Below are 13,632 nucleotides of genomic sequence, written 5' to 3'. Positions count from 1 at the left end.
ACTTTAAGAAAATGCAAAAAAAAAATCAATTTTTTGAAAATTCTGACTACCCCTAACCCCTTAATGACGCCTTTGATGTTATTTTGTGCTTTCTGATTCTCCTTAGTAAGAGCTTCCAGACATGCTCAATTGGGCTCAGATCCGGTGATTGAGGTGGAGTTTTAAGCTGCTTACAGTGGTAAATAAGCCATTTTTGCACGAGATAAGATGAGTGCTTTGGGTCCTAGTCTAGATGAAACAAGAACCCTTTAGCATTCAGTCCAAGTTTAACGGCACTATCATGCAAATTATTCTTGAAAATGTGTAAATACAGATGTTTGCCCATTTTACCATCAATAAATATCATTTTTCCTACTCCAGATGCAACTATGCACCCCTAAATCATTGCATTACCACCTCCATGCTTAACTATAGGAATACGATTTTTTTTCATTCTTTTCTGTATTTTCTTTTCGCCAAACTTTTGGAAGGCCATGTGATCCGGAAATATTAAATTTCGACTCATCACTGAATGTGACATTTTCCCAAAACGAATCTGATTTACTTATATAGCGTTTGGCGAACTTCAATCTCTTCTTTCTGTTAGTATCTGAAATGTAGGTCTTGCGGTGTGCCACTCTAATATGATAACTAGCGTTATGCAGGCAATTACGAACTGTTTGTGAACTTACATTTTTTTGCAAAGACTGTTTTTGGATTTTGCGCGATGATGCTACTTTGTTGCGTTCCTCACGTGGAGTCAATATTATTCGCCTTCCGACTTGGTGGTGATTAGCTTCCAACTTACCAGTATTAACGTAATTAGCAAGAACACTTTGCACCGTATAATGCCATTTACCCTTCGTTTGGGTCATATTGTCACAGCAAATATTTTACGCAAAGCTAAAGTTTTTTACGTACTATGCAAGGTTTACGAATAAATTGTGTGACCAGTGTATGTTTCTTACGCTACGAAAGGTTATTTTCAGCACCCCAATGGTATCTCTATTATATTTTCAACGTATTCGAACAAATTTTGTAACTCACTTTCGAATGAATTTTAATGCAAATGCCAGAAAATTTCAATGGAATCCACTCGGCAGTGAGTTATAGAACCAGTTAAGAATTCAAATCAAAGTTAAATTGAGTTGAGATCAATTGAGCTTTTACAGGTATCCGAGAACGTACATAAATTCATAACGTTCAAATTCATAAATTCAATTTACGTTCTCTGCAGGTATAAATACAGGGTAGTCATCAGCCTTTTTGCACCCAACATAACAAAAAGTTTTATTACAAAGTAAATTCATGTCGGCTGTCAAGTCTAATAAAAATGCTTCATAGTGGACGTTTTCGACAACACAAAAACTTTTAATAGTTATTCCTAATTTTTGCAAATACGCGTTCGTTAGCACCAAAATAATAGCCATCATTCAGAAATTGAAAAGTCAAGAGAGACGTTCGTTTTGTTCCCATGTCCTTGCGCTGGTTTGTAACTTTTACTTAATAGTCGAGCACAATAAAATGTGAAATATAACAGCAAAAAACGTGAGTATATAAAGTTATTTAGAATATTTTTTTTGAATAATACAACATAACTTGAAAAAATCAGCGGATATGTATTCATCCAACAGTTTTTGAAAGTGATAGCGTTTCCATCGCAGCTTACATTTGGGTTTGCTGCCGCTAGTGTGTTTAAGTTTAAACATTAGCCATATCCAAAGCAGTTGTCAAACCCCATTTCAAACCCATCTTTCACAGTTTGTTTGCATGCATTAAATAAGAACCAAAAAGAAGGAGAATACAAAACCAAAAGAAGGAGAAGTTACTGTTACAACAACAACAACAACAACAACAACAACAGAATATTGTCTCAAGATTTTTACTTGAAAAGAGATGAATTTTCGCATATTAAGTTACTAAAGAAACTGAAACTGTCATCACCTGCAGAACTAAAAAAATCTTTTGGATCTATTTGTCTATAAATTTTAAGAACTTTTTCAAAAGCCTCTCTTCTTTTTTGAATTGGTTTTATATTATATTCTTTTTTATACTTTTGGCATTCCAAAGCTCTGCAAGCTCTCAAGGTGCCCAAAATAATTATTTAATCCTCTGTTTGTAAGATTGATGCCATGTGCACTCTTCTGTACCCACAAAATAAATCATGTTACGTTTTTGACGTGATAATATATCTTATAATTCGATATAGCCGGCTGCACGCATCAAAAAATGTGGCGTTACATTGCTTGAACTGCAAGCGAGAGCGCGTTACGAACGACAAAAAGGCACAATCGGCCCGCGCGTTCGGCAACGTTCGACATCTGGCTCTATCCTACTTGAGTGAGCATATATATGTATATGCGCATATGTATATAAATTCACATATTTGTATTTGGGTATGCTTTCTTCCTGTGTGCATGGTAATGAACCATTTCTCTAAAAGGATTATTAATTTGATTTACTTGAAGAATTTAAAATGAAACCAATTGTATCATCATCATCCTTACCGAATTTATAATTAGTGATGACTAGTTGTTAATAATACCTGTTGTTTTAATGTTTTTATTATTAATTTAGAGGATAGAATAGGACAATGTTAGGAAAAGTAGGAAATGAAAGGGAGTGTTTCGAGTGTAATGTGTCTTGAAAAAGTCAAATCGATGATGGGTGCCTCTTAGTGTTGTTGACTTATTAACGTCTGATGCACAATCGAAATTGAAGACATCTTTCATGAATTTGATAAATGTTTCGTCATTTTTCACGTTTGTGTAAATGTAACTTGATCAATTCCATTGCGATTCCATTGTTAAATTAATAAAATAAAATGAAAATTTTCTTTTGAACAATGCAACCATTCCATCAGTATTTTCTTATGACGTCACGTTAAACTATCGTCAGTAAACCGACTTTACATACAACTTCTTTTTTATTTCCAACATGCCTCTAAAAACTTTAATAAATGCAGCAGTAGCTTTAACTATGTGTCAAACATGCCCATACACGGGTAACATTGACCGTAGGAAATAAATAATTCGGTTTCTTAAAAAAACGATTTTTTTTAAATACCCATAATATGGCCTCTCTGGAAATGGCAAAACGTCAGAAAAACGTGGAGGTTTGTTTTGATTTTGGATAAATAGAATTGTGAAGCAAGTTTTTTATATTGAGGAATAAAATGGTGAGCCATAAGAAGAAACTGCGATCTGAAAAAGCTAAGGTCAAACTAAAAGCAACTAAATTGCCTAAAGGCCTTAATGTTACCAAAACCGAGTTTAAGGTCCGGAAAATTACCATCCGTGAGCAATTGAAGGAATCGCAATTCGATGATGGAGAGCGTCAACTAAATTTAAAAGAAACTATTTCGCGTTTGAAACACCACAGTTCAAATGTTCGGAATGATGCCCTGCGAAATCTACGAGAAGCCGTCATAGCAAGGCGTGTAAATCTCACAGGTTATATGAATAGCCTTGTTCAAAACGTATCTGCTATATCACTCGATGTAGATAAGGATACGAGAAGGGACTCATTTAAAACTTTGAAATGTCTCTTATCAACTTTGACTACGGAAGAAATTGTGCCCTTCTTTCATATAATTTCCTCTTATTTACGATGTGCCATGACGCATATCCAGCAAGCAATACAAGAAGACTCTCTACTTATGCTTGATCTGCTATTGGAACATGTGCCGCAATTGGTAGTAACTCATAGTGTAAAAATCATTCGCAATTTCCTTGAGATGATTTCTCGAGTACGCAAAGAAGGCGATCACACTAGTAGAACGCTAACTGTACGTTTAGGTCAGAAGCAAACAACAATAAAGTGGCGGACCAAAGTATTGGAACGTTTGCGACAAATGCTCGCTACGTTAGCAAAAAACAAACTGAACACTAACGATGGGAAAACTATAAAAAGTTTTACAAAAATAGTCACATTTAATCCAAATGCTCCACAACATTACTCCTTGAAGCGACCGTATCTCAATTCCGCACATGAAATCGACTTATTACCACTTCTGAGACCATCGTTGAGTAGCAACAGTACTGATCCAACCGGAGTCACTGAAGAGGAAAGGCTGCGAGAATATATCAATCATTTATTGCCTTTGCTTGTCGATTCGTGGATTGAAGTACGGCCACAGGATCTAAGGGCTGGCGTAACAATAACCAATGAAGCAGCGCAAACATTGAAAGTTGTATTAGAAATATTGCAGGATCTTTGGCAGCTAATTGAGTTGCATGAGCAGGAAGAAAATACTTATCTACTGAGTGCTTGGTTCCAAGATGAGTATGCCGCAATTTTTGATAGCAGCTTTTTAACTGAAGGATTTCCGTACCAACAGAACGAAACAAGTGAGTAGCTCTTTGTGATTGTTGCTCCCCATTTTCAATCGATTTTAAACGTTTTGCTTATGTACAAACAAACTCTGAGTAATTGCTTCTCTCTAACTTAAAAATATACCACATACATGCATGCATGGGTGACAACTCAATTTGGCCTATAGAGCATATAGATGTATTTCTATTGGTCAAATACTAAATTTATTTATTTATCGGGCAAATTCTGTAATTCACTTCAATGCAATTTCCAAAACAATTCAACGAAATTCAGTCGGAAATAAATTACAGAACTTGCCAATACATTCTATATACCGTTATCCTAGCGCCTCCTAGTATATGTATATGCTTCCATACGTTGGTTTCACGTTAGTTATTGTCTAACCTGAATATGAGCCAAATCGGGCCATAATTACACATTTTCTAAAGCACGTAGCAAATTCTTATCGGGAAGTTAGTTTAAAATCGATTGGAGAATTTATATCTAGTATATGCGAATAAAAACGACGTAATAAATATGTTTTAAAAACACTATTATATTTTCCAGATGCAGAAGTGAGGAAAAAAACCTACAAGAAGCATTTAAAAATTCTTAGCTCAAGCGGCGGTCAGTTATGTTTAGAGCAAAATATATGTATAGCATATCTGATGTGTCAGTTTTACAAATCACACAGATCGCTACAGAGCCCGACTGAAAAATTTGCCACATTGTTGAAATATCTGGAGGAAGTGGTTTCAAATCTGAAGACGCACCCTTTACAAGATTACCATGTGCTAATAATGGCCCTGCGTATTTGCTTACTGGAAAACGATATATATTTTATTAAGTTGCATATTAATTTAACACAATCGCTGTTAAATAGTACCGTGGAGACATTTCTACAGAATACCTTTCCTGCCAAATCCAACTCAGAAACAGAAGTGCTCACTCTGATTTGTGATATCGTACAATCACCGCATTTAAGGCAGAGTTACGGAGAGGAGGCGTTTGACCGCTTCTTGAAATATCTGCCACAGCTTTTGCTCAGACAAAATATTCAATTGTCCACGCTAATTGCTATGTCAGTTTTAGCCAAACAAAAAAACAAAATTGTCTTGTGCGAACTTGAGAATAAAATCGAACTAATTATAGAAAATCTACAAAAAATTCAAGTTTATGGAGCTGAAAATGCATTTGAGGGAAAGAAGCATATAATAAACTTATTCTACTGGACCGAAAAGAAGTTTACACCGGAATATAAATATCAGTTGCATGAAAATATTGATAAACACATTACTGACAAGCGGATTGTAAACTATTGCAAATATATACTATCCTGATTAAGAATACAAATTAATACATTGGTATATGTGTGGGTTACTATTTTGTTATGGAGTGCTTAGAAAGCAAACATATATATCTAAGAAATCATTTGAAGCACACGCATGTTGCCTCAAAGTCTTGCAAAAAAAAAGATCGGATCGTATTTCAAACCCATTGTACAAATGCTTGGTAGTACTAAATAATTTATAATCAATTCACTTCTTTCTTTTGGATAGAGTTTCTTCTTACATAGCCTTGTTACTTCTTAAGTAAGAAGGAAAATAAGGTTTAAATTACTACAGCAAAATCTACTCATAAGAGTTTGAAAGTAATGTTTGTTGCTCGTTAGAAAGTAATGTGGGTCTCGTAGTAATGTCTTTTACGCACATCAGTGCTGTGTCAGTACAGTAACGTATCAGTAAAAATAAAATACGTTGCTTTAGTATCAAATCAACATATGTATTCAGACAACTCAGACACAGTGAATTTTTTTGGCATAAGTAATGGGTACAGACTCCCCACTCCAGAGAAAAGGTAATTCTGGGCTGATTTTAAAGGTATATAAAATTTCTTGTGCAAATAAATAACATAGGATGTAGAGGAGTGGAAAGGTGAAAAATCTAAACTTTAAAATATCCATATTTCGTAATGTACTAAAACGATAATTAACGAAATTAGTGTTATTCGACAGGTGATTAAAAGGCATGCGGCCGAACTCTAATAAAACAAAAGTTTTTAAGAAAAATATGTAATGTCATGGTTTAAATCAAAAGTAGTTTTGTTTTATGCGTAACCACTTTTTTAATGGGGTTAATCCTCCGTTAGGCACCCGGGTCTGGCCAGACTCTCGGCTTTGGACGTGAATTTCACATATTTATATTATAGCTAACTACCGGAGCTTCCGGGTAGCTTCCTAAAATCTAATTTTTTACCGATTTATGGATATAACCATTTAAAAAGGATTCGCGAACTGGACGAAAAAAGGCCAAATCTGGGTGTCCAACCCAAGGTTTTAAAAAAGTGGTCCAACGGAGGGTTAATTTTGCTTTTTATTTTTGTTTTCTAGATAAATTTTTATAAAAAAAGTCAGCTTTTTAATTGTTACATTTTTATAAATCTATATTAACCCTAACGGCCGAAAAGCGACGCTACGGGGACATAGTACTTATGCGATAGAAAACGAAAGGTCCCAATACGGGGACATGAAAAGAATTCAGTTTCAATTTCATTTATATATCATCGCTGTGGTTTTCTTTAACAAATATTGCAACTTTGTACAGTTTGTTGATCATATAAAATTATAAATCAAGTAAATATATTGAATTCATATCTAAATAAATCAGTTTAAATATTTAGTTTAAGTGTTTACCCTTATAAACGTTTTAGAATTTCACCTAATTTTCCGTCGTCTTATGGTCGAGTATTACAAAATAAATCTCTCGGCCGTTAAGGGTTAAATATGTATACATACATATATATATACTTATGCACATCAGTTAAAAATAATTTTAATTGCCTGTACAGAGACTGTGCACTAATTTCGTTAAAATCAAAATACTGATGATTTACGATATATAGGCATTTAAAATTATGTAATTGGACAAAATGTTATATACCCTTGAAAATAGGAAAAGGGCGGACCACGCATACTTTTTAATTTTTCTGGGGTGAGAAATCGCTATTCTGCACCTGTGCCCTTTTTTACACTTTTTAGTAATTCGTCGTGTTCCTGTTATTTCGAACACAGGCGTACATATTTTCGGGCTTTATTTTACCAGTTGTAGATAAATGTTCAATTTCATTAATTTTACAATATTTTTTCACAACAACAAAATGTATTAATACACTTCGCACAACCCAAAATAAAATAAATACTTGAATGAAGTACATATAAATATGCACTGTATATAAATAGTAAAAAAACTAATGCTCGACTTATTATTGTAGATAAAATTTTTGCCTTAAAAAAAAAATAAAATAAATAATTGGCGCGTACACTTCTGTTAGGTGTTTGGCCGAGCTCCTCCTCCTACGTCTTGATGTTGTTCCACAAATGGAGGGACCTACAGTTTCAAGCCGACTCCGAACGGCAGATATTTTTATGAGGAGCTTTTTCATGGCAGAAATACACTCGGAGGTTTGCCATTGCCTGCCGTGTATCCATTTGCCTTAGTAGGGGCAAATATTGAAATGGATCCCCTATAACAACAACTGTTGCGTATATTGCTGGATATTCGCGTTTCTATACACACGATAAGTTGAAGTGATGCAATTTTTACGTTCATATTATTTATTTTGTCTTAAATTTATCTCCAATTTTTACAGCTTAGATCAATCCCAAGTGACTTATTTTAAATTATCACTTTTTCCTTGCGGTTTTAGGCTTAAATCGATCAAGTACTTTTGGTTCACTTGTTTCAAGCGGTATAAAATCAGATGCGTCGTTTGGCTTCTGCTCGAGGATGCTTCGCTTTGATTTTTTAATATCTTCAATAAACTCCTGTAAAATATATCGAAAGTTGTATAACCATTCATTAAACATTTAATACCCATAACATACTTTTCGTTTGAGGTCCTTAACAATTTGCTTGTTGCGTGAGGCTTTTGCACTTCCTCCACGACCCTTCATTTTATGCCTTGATTTGAAGTCTATTTTTGGTGGTTTCAAATGGAATAGTGCTCGCTTCGCATCAACTTTTTCTTGTAATGTGGGCACATCTACAGCGGCAATTTCATTTGGATCTAATGTAATCAACTCTGGCGGTATTTTCTCCAAAAGTGCATGAACTTCATGTTCACGACGTTGTGACTTGGTCTGATAAGGATTGTCTTCTAATGCGTCGTAATTTGGCTCACCAGAACCCGGAACAAGTAGTGACTGAAATCCTTTAGCAGTAGATATACCAAGAACATCTTCATATGGACAGAAACGCATTCCATGCACAAAAGCATCACAAGTCTGGCGTAGGTACGGCGTTTCCGCCTTTTTGCCCAATAACAAATTCGACTGAATTTCACAATATGTACCCTTAAAAAATTATGATTAAAAAACTGTTATGAACTTTTTCTCTTTTTGTTTTTACCTGTGAATAAGCCAAAGTTCCGCGTTGTGACACTTCAACTTGATTAGCTGGTAACCTTAATCTATAGCTCGCCAAAGGCCCTTTTAAAGCACGTATATCCCAAACTTTAACCATTCGATCCTGACCTGCCGTAACCATATATTGTCCTTTTGGGTCGACAGTCAAAGCACTCATAGGTGTGGAGTGACATAACAATTTAGCAAGTGGTTCACGAACTTTTGGTGACCACATTGACACTACACCTTTTGCTCCGCCAATACACATTACACCATTTCCAGGATTTTGACGCATTAAACGTATGGCCCCAAGTTTTGTGTCGAAATTGCTTACTAACTCGCCAATAGATACATCTAACCAAGATGCATAACCATCTTTATTGCCAGTTGCGAGTAGAAAATGGTAAGGCAAGAACTCCATACGGTTGACTCGATATAGACGTTTCACGCAATGCAGTTCTGTGCCTTGATTGTCGTAAATGTAAACGAAATCTTTTTGTGCACATGCAAACATGGTGTGCACATGCAACCACGAGACATCCACGACTTCCTCCATAACATTCATTTCACAAAGTAGTTTTTTTGTTACCCAGTCAAAAGCTGCAACATGTCCGCGGCGTCCACCAAGAAGCAAATGACGGCCATTTTTAGTGTAACGCATAGAATAAGGACCGAAATCAAGATTTAACTTAAAATGCTTCGATGCAGCAAGAATATCAACCTGAAGAATAAAAGCAAAAATTGTTCATATAACCACCATATCACTAAATATTTAACTACTTACATTTTGTGCAATTTCTTCCTGCCTGTACTGTGCTGTGATCTCTTCTTCTTCTGGCTCAATGAAACCTTGTTGCTCCGTAAGTAATATTTCAGTGCGTGCTGCTTGTTCTGTTGCATATTCCAAATAAACTTCTTTACGCTTTAATTTGTTCTTAAAAAACGTTGTTTTCACGCCTTTCGAATTGACCTTTTCTCCGTTAGAGTATTTTTCAAGACGATCTTTCGGAATTTTTACCCTTGCTTTCAAATCTGAAACATTCTTTTTAGATTGGTTTGGAACTCTAGCTTTGCGCAGATAAGCTTTCCTAAATGGAAGCTGCTTATCTTGCTCAACCTTTATGATTTCACCGGAGAAATTCTGCTGGCTAACACTTTTCAATTTAATTGGTTTCACCTCATCTTCAGAAACAGGTGACTGAAAATAGCGCTTGGGGCCAGCTTTCTTTGCTATGACCGGAGGCTTTTGATCCAATTCTTCATCTTTCATCATATTAGAGGATATGCGGAACACCTTTTTCTGCGGTTTAAGTTACTCTCGTTCCCGTGCAATGGTAGGATAATTATTTGAAATTATATTTTGAATAAATATTTTGTTTTCAATTTTAACACAACGTGCTCGACAATGCTGCCATATCTTATTCGTACCTATAGTTATTTTGTTTTGTTTATGTTCCTTAGACACAAAAAGTCGAAGTTTTTCTAGTTTAGGATAGAAAATTCAATAAAATATTCAGGATGAGTCTTTGTATTTTAGTACAAAGATTAATAATAAAACAAAAGTAAATAATCTTTTTATGGTGTGAATGTTATTATATTTCGTACTTTGGGGTAATATATGTAGCGGCACGTTCCATAAAACGTGGAGAGATGCCACAAGAAAGAGTGGCTGTAAACAAACGAACCCTTTTTGATTGGCTGCAAATCAGCTGAGTTGTATTCAGTTTTTTAGAAGCATCGTGTTAAAGTGAAGTAAACATTAAAGTATTAAAACTTTAAATATTTTGTACTCTAAAACGTAGATAATTAAATTGAATTTGAATTTTAAACACTTTAATTTGTGATATTTTACTAAAATACATCTGTTAACTATTTTTTATTTTGCAAGTATTAAATGTTATATTTGTTAACAAACATTTTTATTTTACTTTATCTTATACTCTTTGTTGTTTTGTAAATTTATTTTTGTTACTAATAATATACATTTTTCATATATATAATTATGTTTCACGTCTTCATTATTTTTGCTTTCACTGCTTGATAATTTCTTTTAAATCTTAAATTTGCAATTTTCCCCTCATTTGTATATTTCAAACTGATTGTGTTTATTTTTATTGTATGTATAAATTTCGAAATTTTTGTTTAAAGAATACCCAACAAATATTTCTTCCGAGATGGCATCATTGTTGAAAGTTATAAAAAAATACACATTTTGTTAACATTTAGAAATGCTTCCTCGAGGAAAAGAGTTTAACAACTACTTATTTATGTCGTAAACTGTCCATAATTAAAGAAACCTCTGAGGAGTTGGGATTTTTTGTAAAAATCGAGTCTACTACCTTCTAAATAGGGGTGCCAGATATTTAAAAAATAAATTGAATAATACACAGGAATGTATGAGTAAAATTGTTTCATATATATTATATTTCGCTACAAGTTCCTTTAAAATAATGAGTATTGTTGCCATTGAGAAATCCATGTTTGGGGTCAATGAAGATAGCCAGCCCTTTTTGGCAGTAAATGGTACAGACTCGCCGTAATCACAGCCGTTTGTGGCGCGAGCCCCTCGAGCCCTTCAAAAATTGTTTGTCTTTACATGCATTAGATGAACAACTGCTAGTTGTCGTGTTATTCTTTGCACGCTTTGCAATCTCCACCACGAACTTACACAAAAACACAAATCAGCACTCATGCCAACTACAAAAACTCGAAAATAGAATGCTGCGTCTTGTAAATGCCTGAATAACTGGTGAGGGGTATGCTTACTTGTATCAAATTTAGAGGAGGATACGCGTGACTTTATACTCCATCTCAGCCTATAACTAGGTGCTATATTCAAATTAAGTATTCTAAACTTAACTGCTCTTTTCTTCTGAATCGAAATATATATTTCATTTCCAGCAAAGTGTATGGTTTTTACTTATTTTCTTGCTTTCACTGATATTTTATTAGCACCAACATTTTGATTCATTAAGAGATTTTATTTATACCTATTAGGTTAAAAAAATTTTATTTTGATTATTTAACAAAAACAAATAAAAACTCCAACAGTTAATTTTATTATATTATGTATGGCTTAAATTTATATATGTAGTGCATTTGAAATAGTAAATATTAAAATTAATTTCTATGAGGTTTTATGTATTATACAGAAATATTCCCGACCAGTTAATTTGTAAAATTTATTTTAATTATAAAAAATAAGCAATTTATGCGTTTTTATTTGTACTTTCTTCGTTTGCATCATATAAAAGAGGGAAGGGTAAACTTGTGGATGTAAATGTATCAATGGCAGCAGCACTGTACTTAAGTAAGTTAACAATGAACAATTATCGGCTGCTTCCTGCGAGTACGCTAAGGGCACCAGTAATGGTCAAATGTCTAACTATTGCTTCTCTTTGTCTTTTCTTTATATCGTTAGTAATAATTAAACAAGCAAAACATACTAAAATATACCACTAAATCAATTTATATGAAGAAAAACCTTCCAAAACAGTTTTTACAGCTGGTTGTCAATTTTACAGCTAATCTGCCATATATGAACTGTTAAATTATTTTTTGGGGATTTTTTAGGTTATCTAGCTCAGTATCTCGATGAACTCCCACAGAAACAATCCGCATGATTATTATGGGTGTTGGTAGCCCTGCTATAAAACTTCTTTTTTTCTAATAAAAAATCTACTCTGTACTCAATAACTACAGTCCTGCGCCCCTGTTACTTACTTACCTACTCCATTTCACCTCCGCTTGATTAGCTAATGATGACCACAGATTGTCAGGATTTTATTGACAGGTCACTTGACGTTTGTATCTCATAAAAAGTAGCACTGCCGTAATTATTACAGCCCGAACCCAGCCTGTATGGTGGTATATTTTATATAGATTTTATTCATTCAACACGATATTTATCTCGAAAAAATATGTTTTCAGGTTTATTTCATATAACTCAACATGTTTATGGATACACTCACTTGTCAGTGCTACCAGTTGCCAAAAGCTTTGCTGTTAAATTAATAACGTAAACTACAACAAACAGAACGGATCATAAATTGAACCAGATCTCCAGTACCCCATAGTATTTGCGTACAACATTTTTATTTGCATCCCGATCATTGACCGTTGGAGCACGTTCATATAAATTCTGCGATCTTCTCTAATTGCATCGTATGAAATTAAAGTCCGGTCAATTATTTTATCTTGTGTGTTATCATTTTTTTATAACAGCAGCAAATTTAATTCATATTTCCAAAAATTAAAAAAGTTTGCTTTAATCTACCTTCTATTTACCCCTTTTATGTTGTAACAGTTCAATCTGATTATTTTTAGTTTGGCTCCATACTAAGCAATTAACGAAATTATTAAAATCTTTAGAACACTAGATCTTGATTTTGCCAATATTTCTGATGTGCTGATGTGCTGATAATGCTGATGGGTTCCTTCCTATTATTCATAGTTAAACTTTTTGTACTTAGTTATTAAGAACTTCCTGTAACATTTAGTCTGAAAGGGCCCGTTAGTACAGTTAATAACCATGTGAAACAACTCTTGTGGAGGCCGAAGAACTAAACTTATGGCAAATTCGGACGACAAGTTACTATTGATTGCTTGTGCATCCATAGGATAAGGTAGTGCTCAACTGAACGAAATATACCAAAACCACAAGCTTTTTGAAAATCGCTCAGCCATTTATTTCAACTATACGATTAACGTGCTGGGGCCACTTTTCTTAATGTATTGTAATATATAAACCGTACACAATAATCATTATAAAAGCTAGTTACATGAATAATACAGAGAATGTAATACATTATTAAACAGTCAGCTCTTGTTTACGTACAGCTTGACAAAACGGTTGAGGAAACCAGGGAACTAAAGCAGAATTTGAAAACGGATAGTACTGAAAAATGCTACTCTAAACATACGGCAAGATAACACTG

At 34.1% G+C, this 13,632-nt stretch overlaps 2 protein-coding genes across 2 annotated transcripts; one reads left to right on the top strand and one right to left on the bottom strand.

Moving 5' to 3' along the window:
- Nucleotides 1-3,091: 3,091 nt before the first annotated feature.
- LOC129237100 (testis-expressed protein 10) lies at nucleotides 3,092-6,368 on the top strand. The gene is made up of 2 exons (XM_054871526.1): nucleotides 3,092-4,328; nucleotides 4,861-6,368. Exons 1-2 carry the CDS (start codon nucleotides 3,155-3,157, stop codon nucleotides 5,631-5,633), a joined length of 1,947 nt encoding a protein of 648 aa, XP_054727501.1. The 5' UTR covers nucleotides 3,092-3,154; the 3' UTR covers nucleotides 5,634-6,368.
- Nucleotides 6,369-7,845: 1,477 nt separating this feature from the next.
- Nucleotides 7,846-10,304, bottom strand: LOC129237099 (uncharacterized). Its single transcript, XM_054871525.1, has 4 exons — nucleotides 9,480-10,304; nucleotides 8,700-9,416; nucleotides 8,177-8,644; nucleotides 7,846-8,116 (listed from the first exon to the last, which is right to left on the bottom strand). The coding sequence occupies exons 1-4, from the start codon at nucleotides 9,966-9,968 to the stop codon at nucleotides 7,976-7,978; spliced, it is 1,815 nt and encodes a 604-aa protein (XP_054727500.1). The 5' UTR covers nucleotides 9,969-10,304; the 3' UTR covers nucleotides 7,846-7,975.
- Between the last annotated feature and the right edge of the window lie 3,328 nt (nucleotides 10,305-13,632).

This window comes from Anastrepha obliqua, chromosome 2, assembly GCF_027943255.1.
Source record: "Anastrepha obliqua isolate idAnaObli1 chromosome 2, idAnaObli1_1.0, whole genome shotgun sequence".
Taxonomy (NCBI): Eukaryota; Metazoa; Arthropoda; class Insecta; order Diptera; family Tephritidae; genus Anastrepha; species Anastrepha obliqua.
The sequence above is the reverse complement of the archived record's forward strand: the minus strand, read 5'-3'. Positions and strand labels throughout refer to the sequence as shown.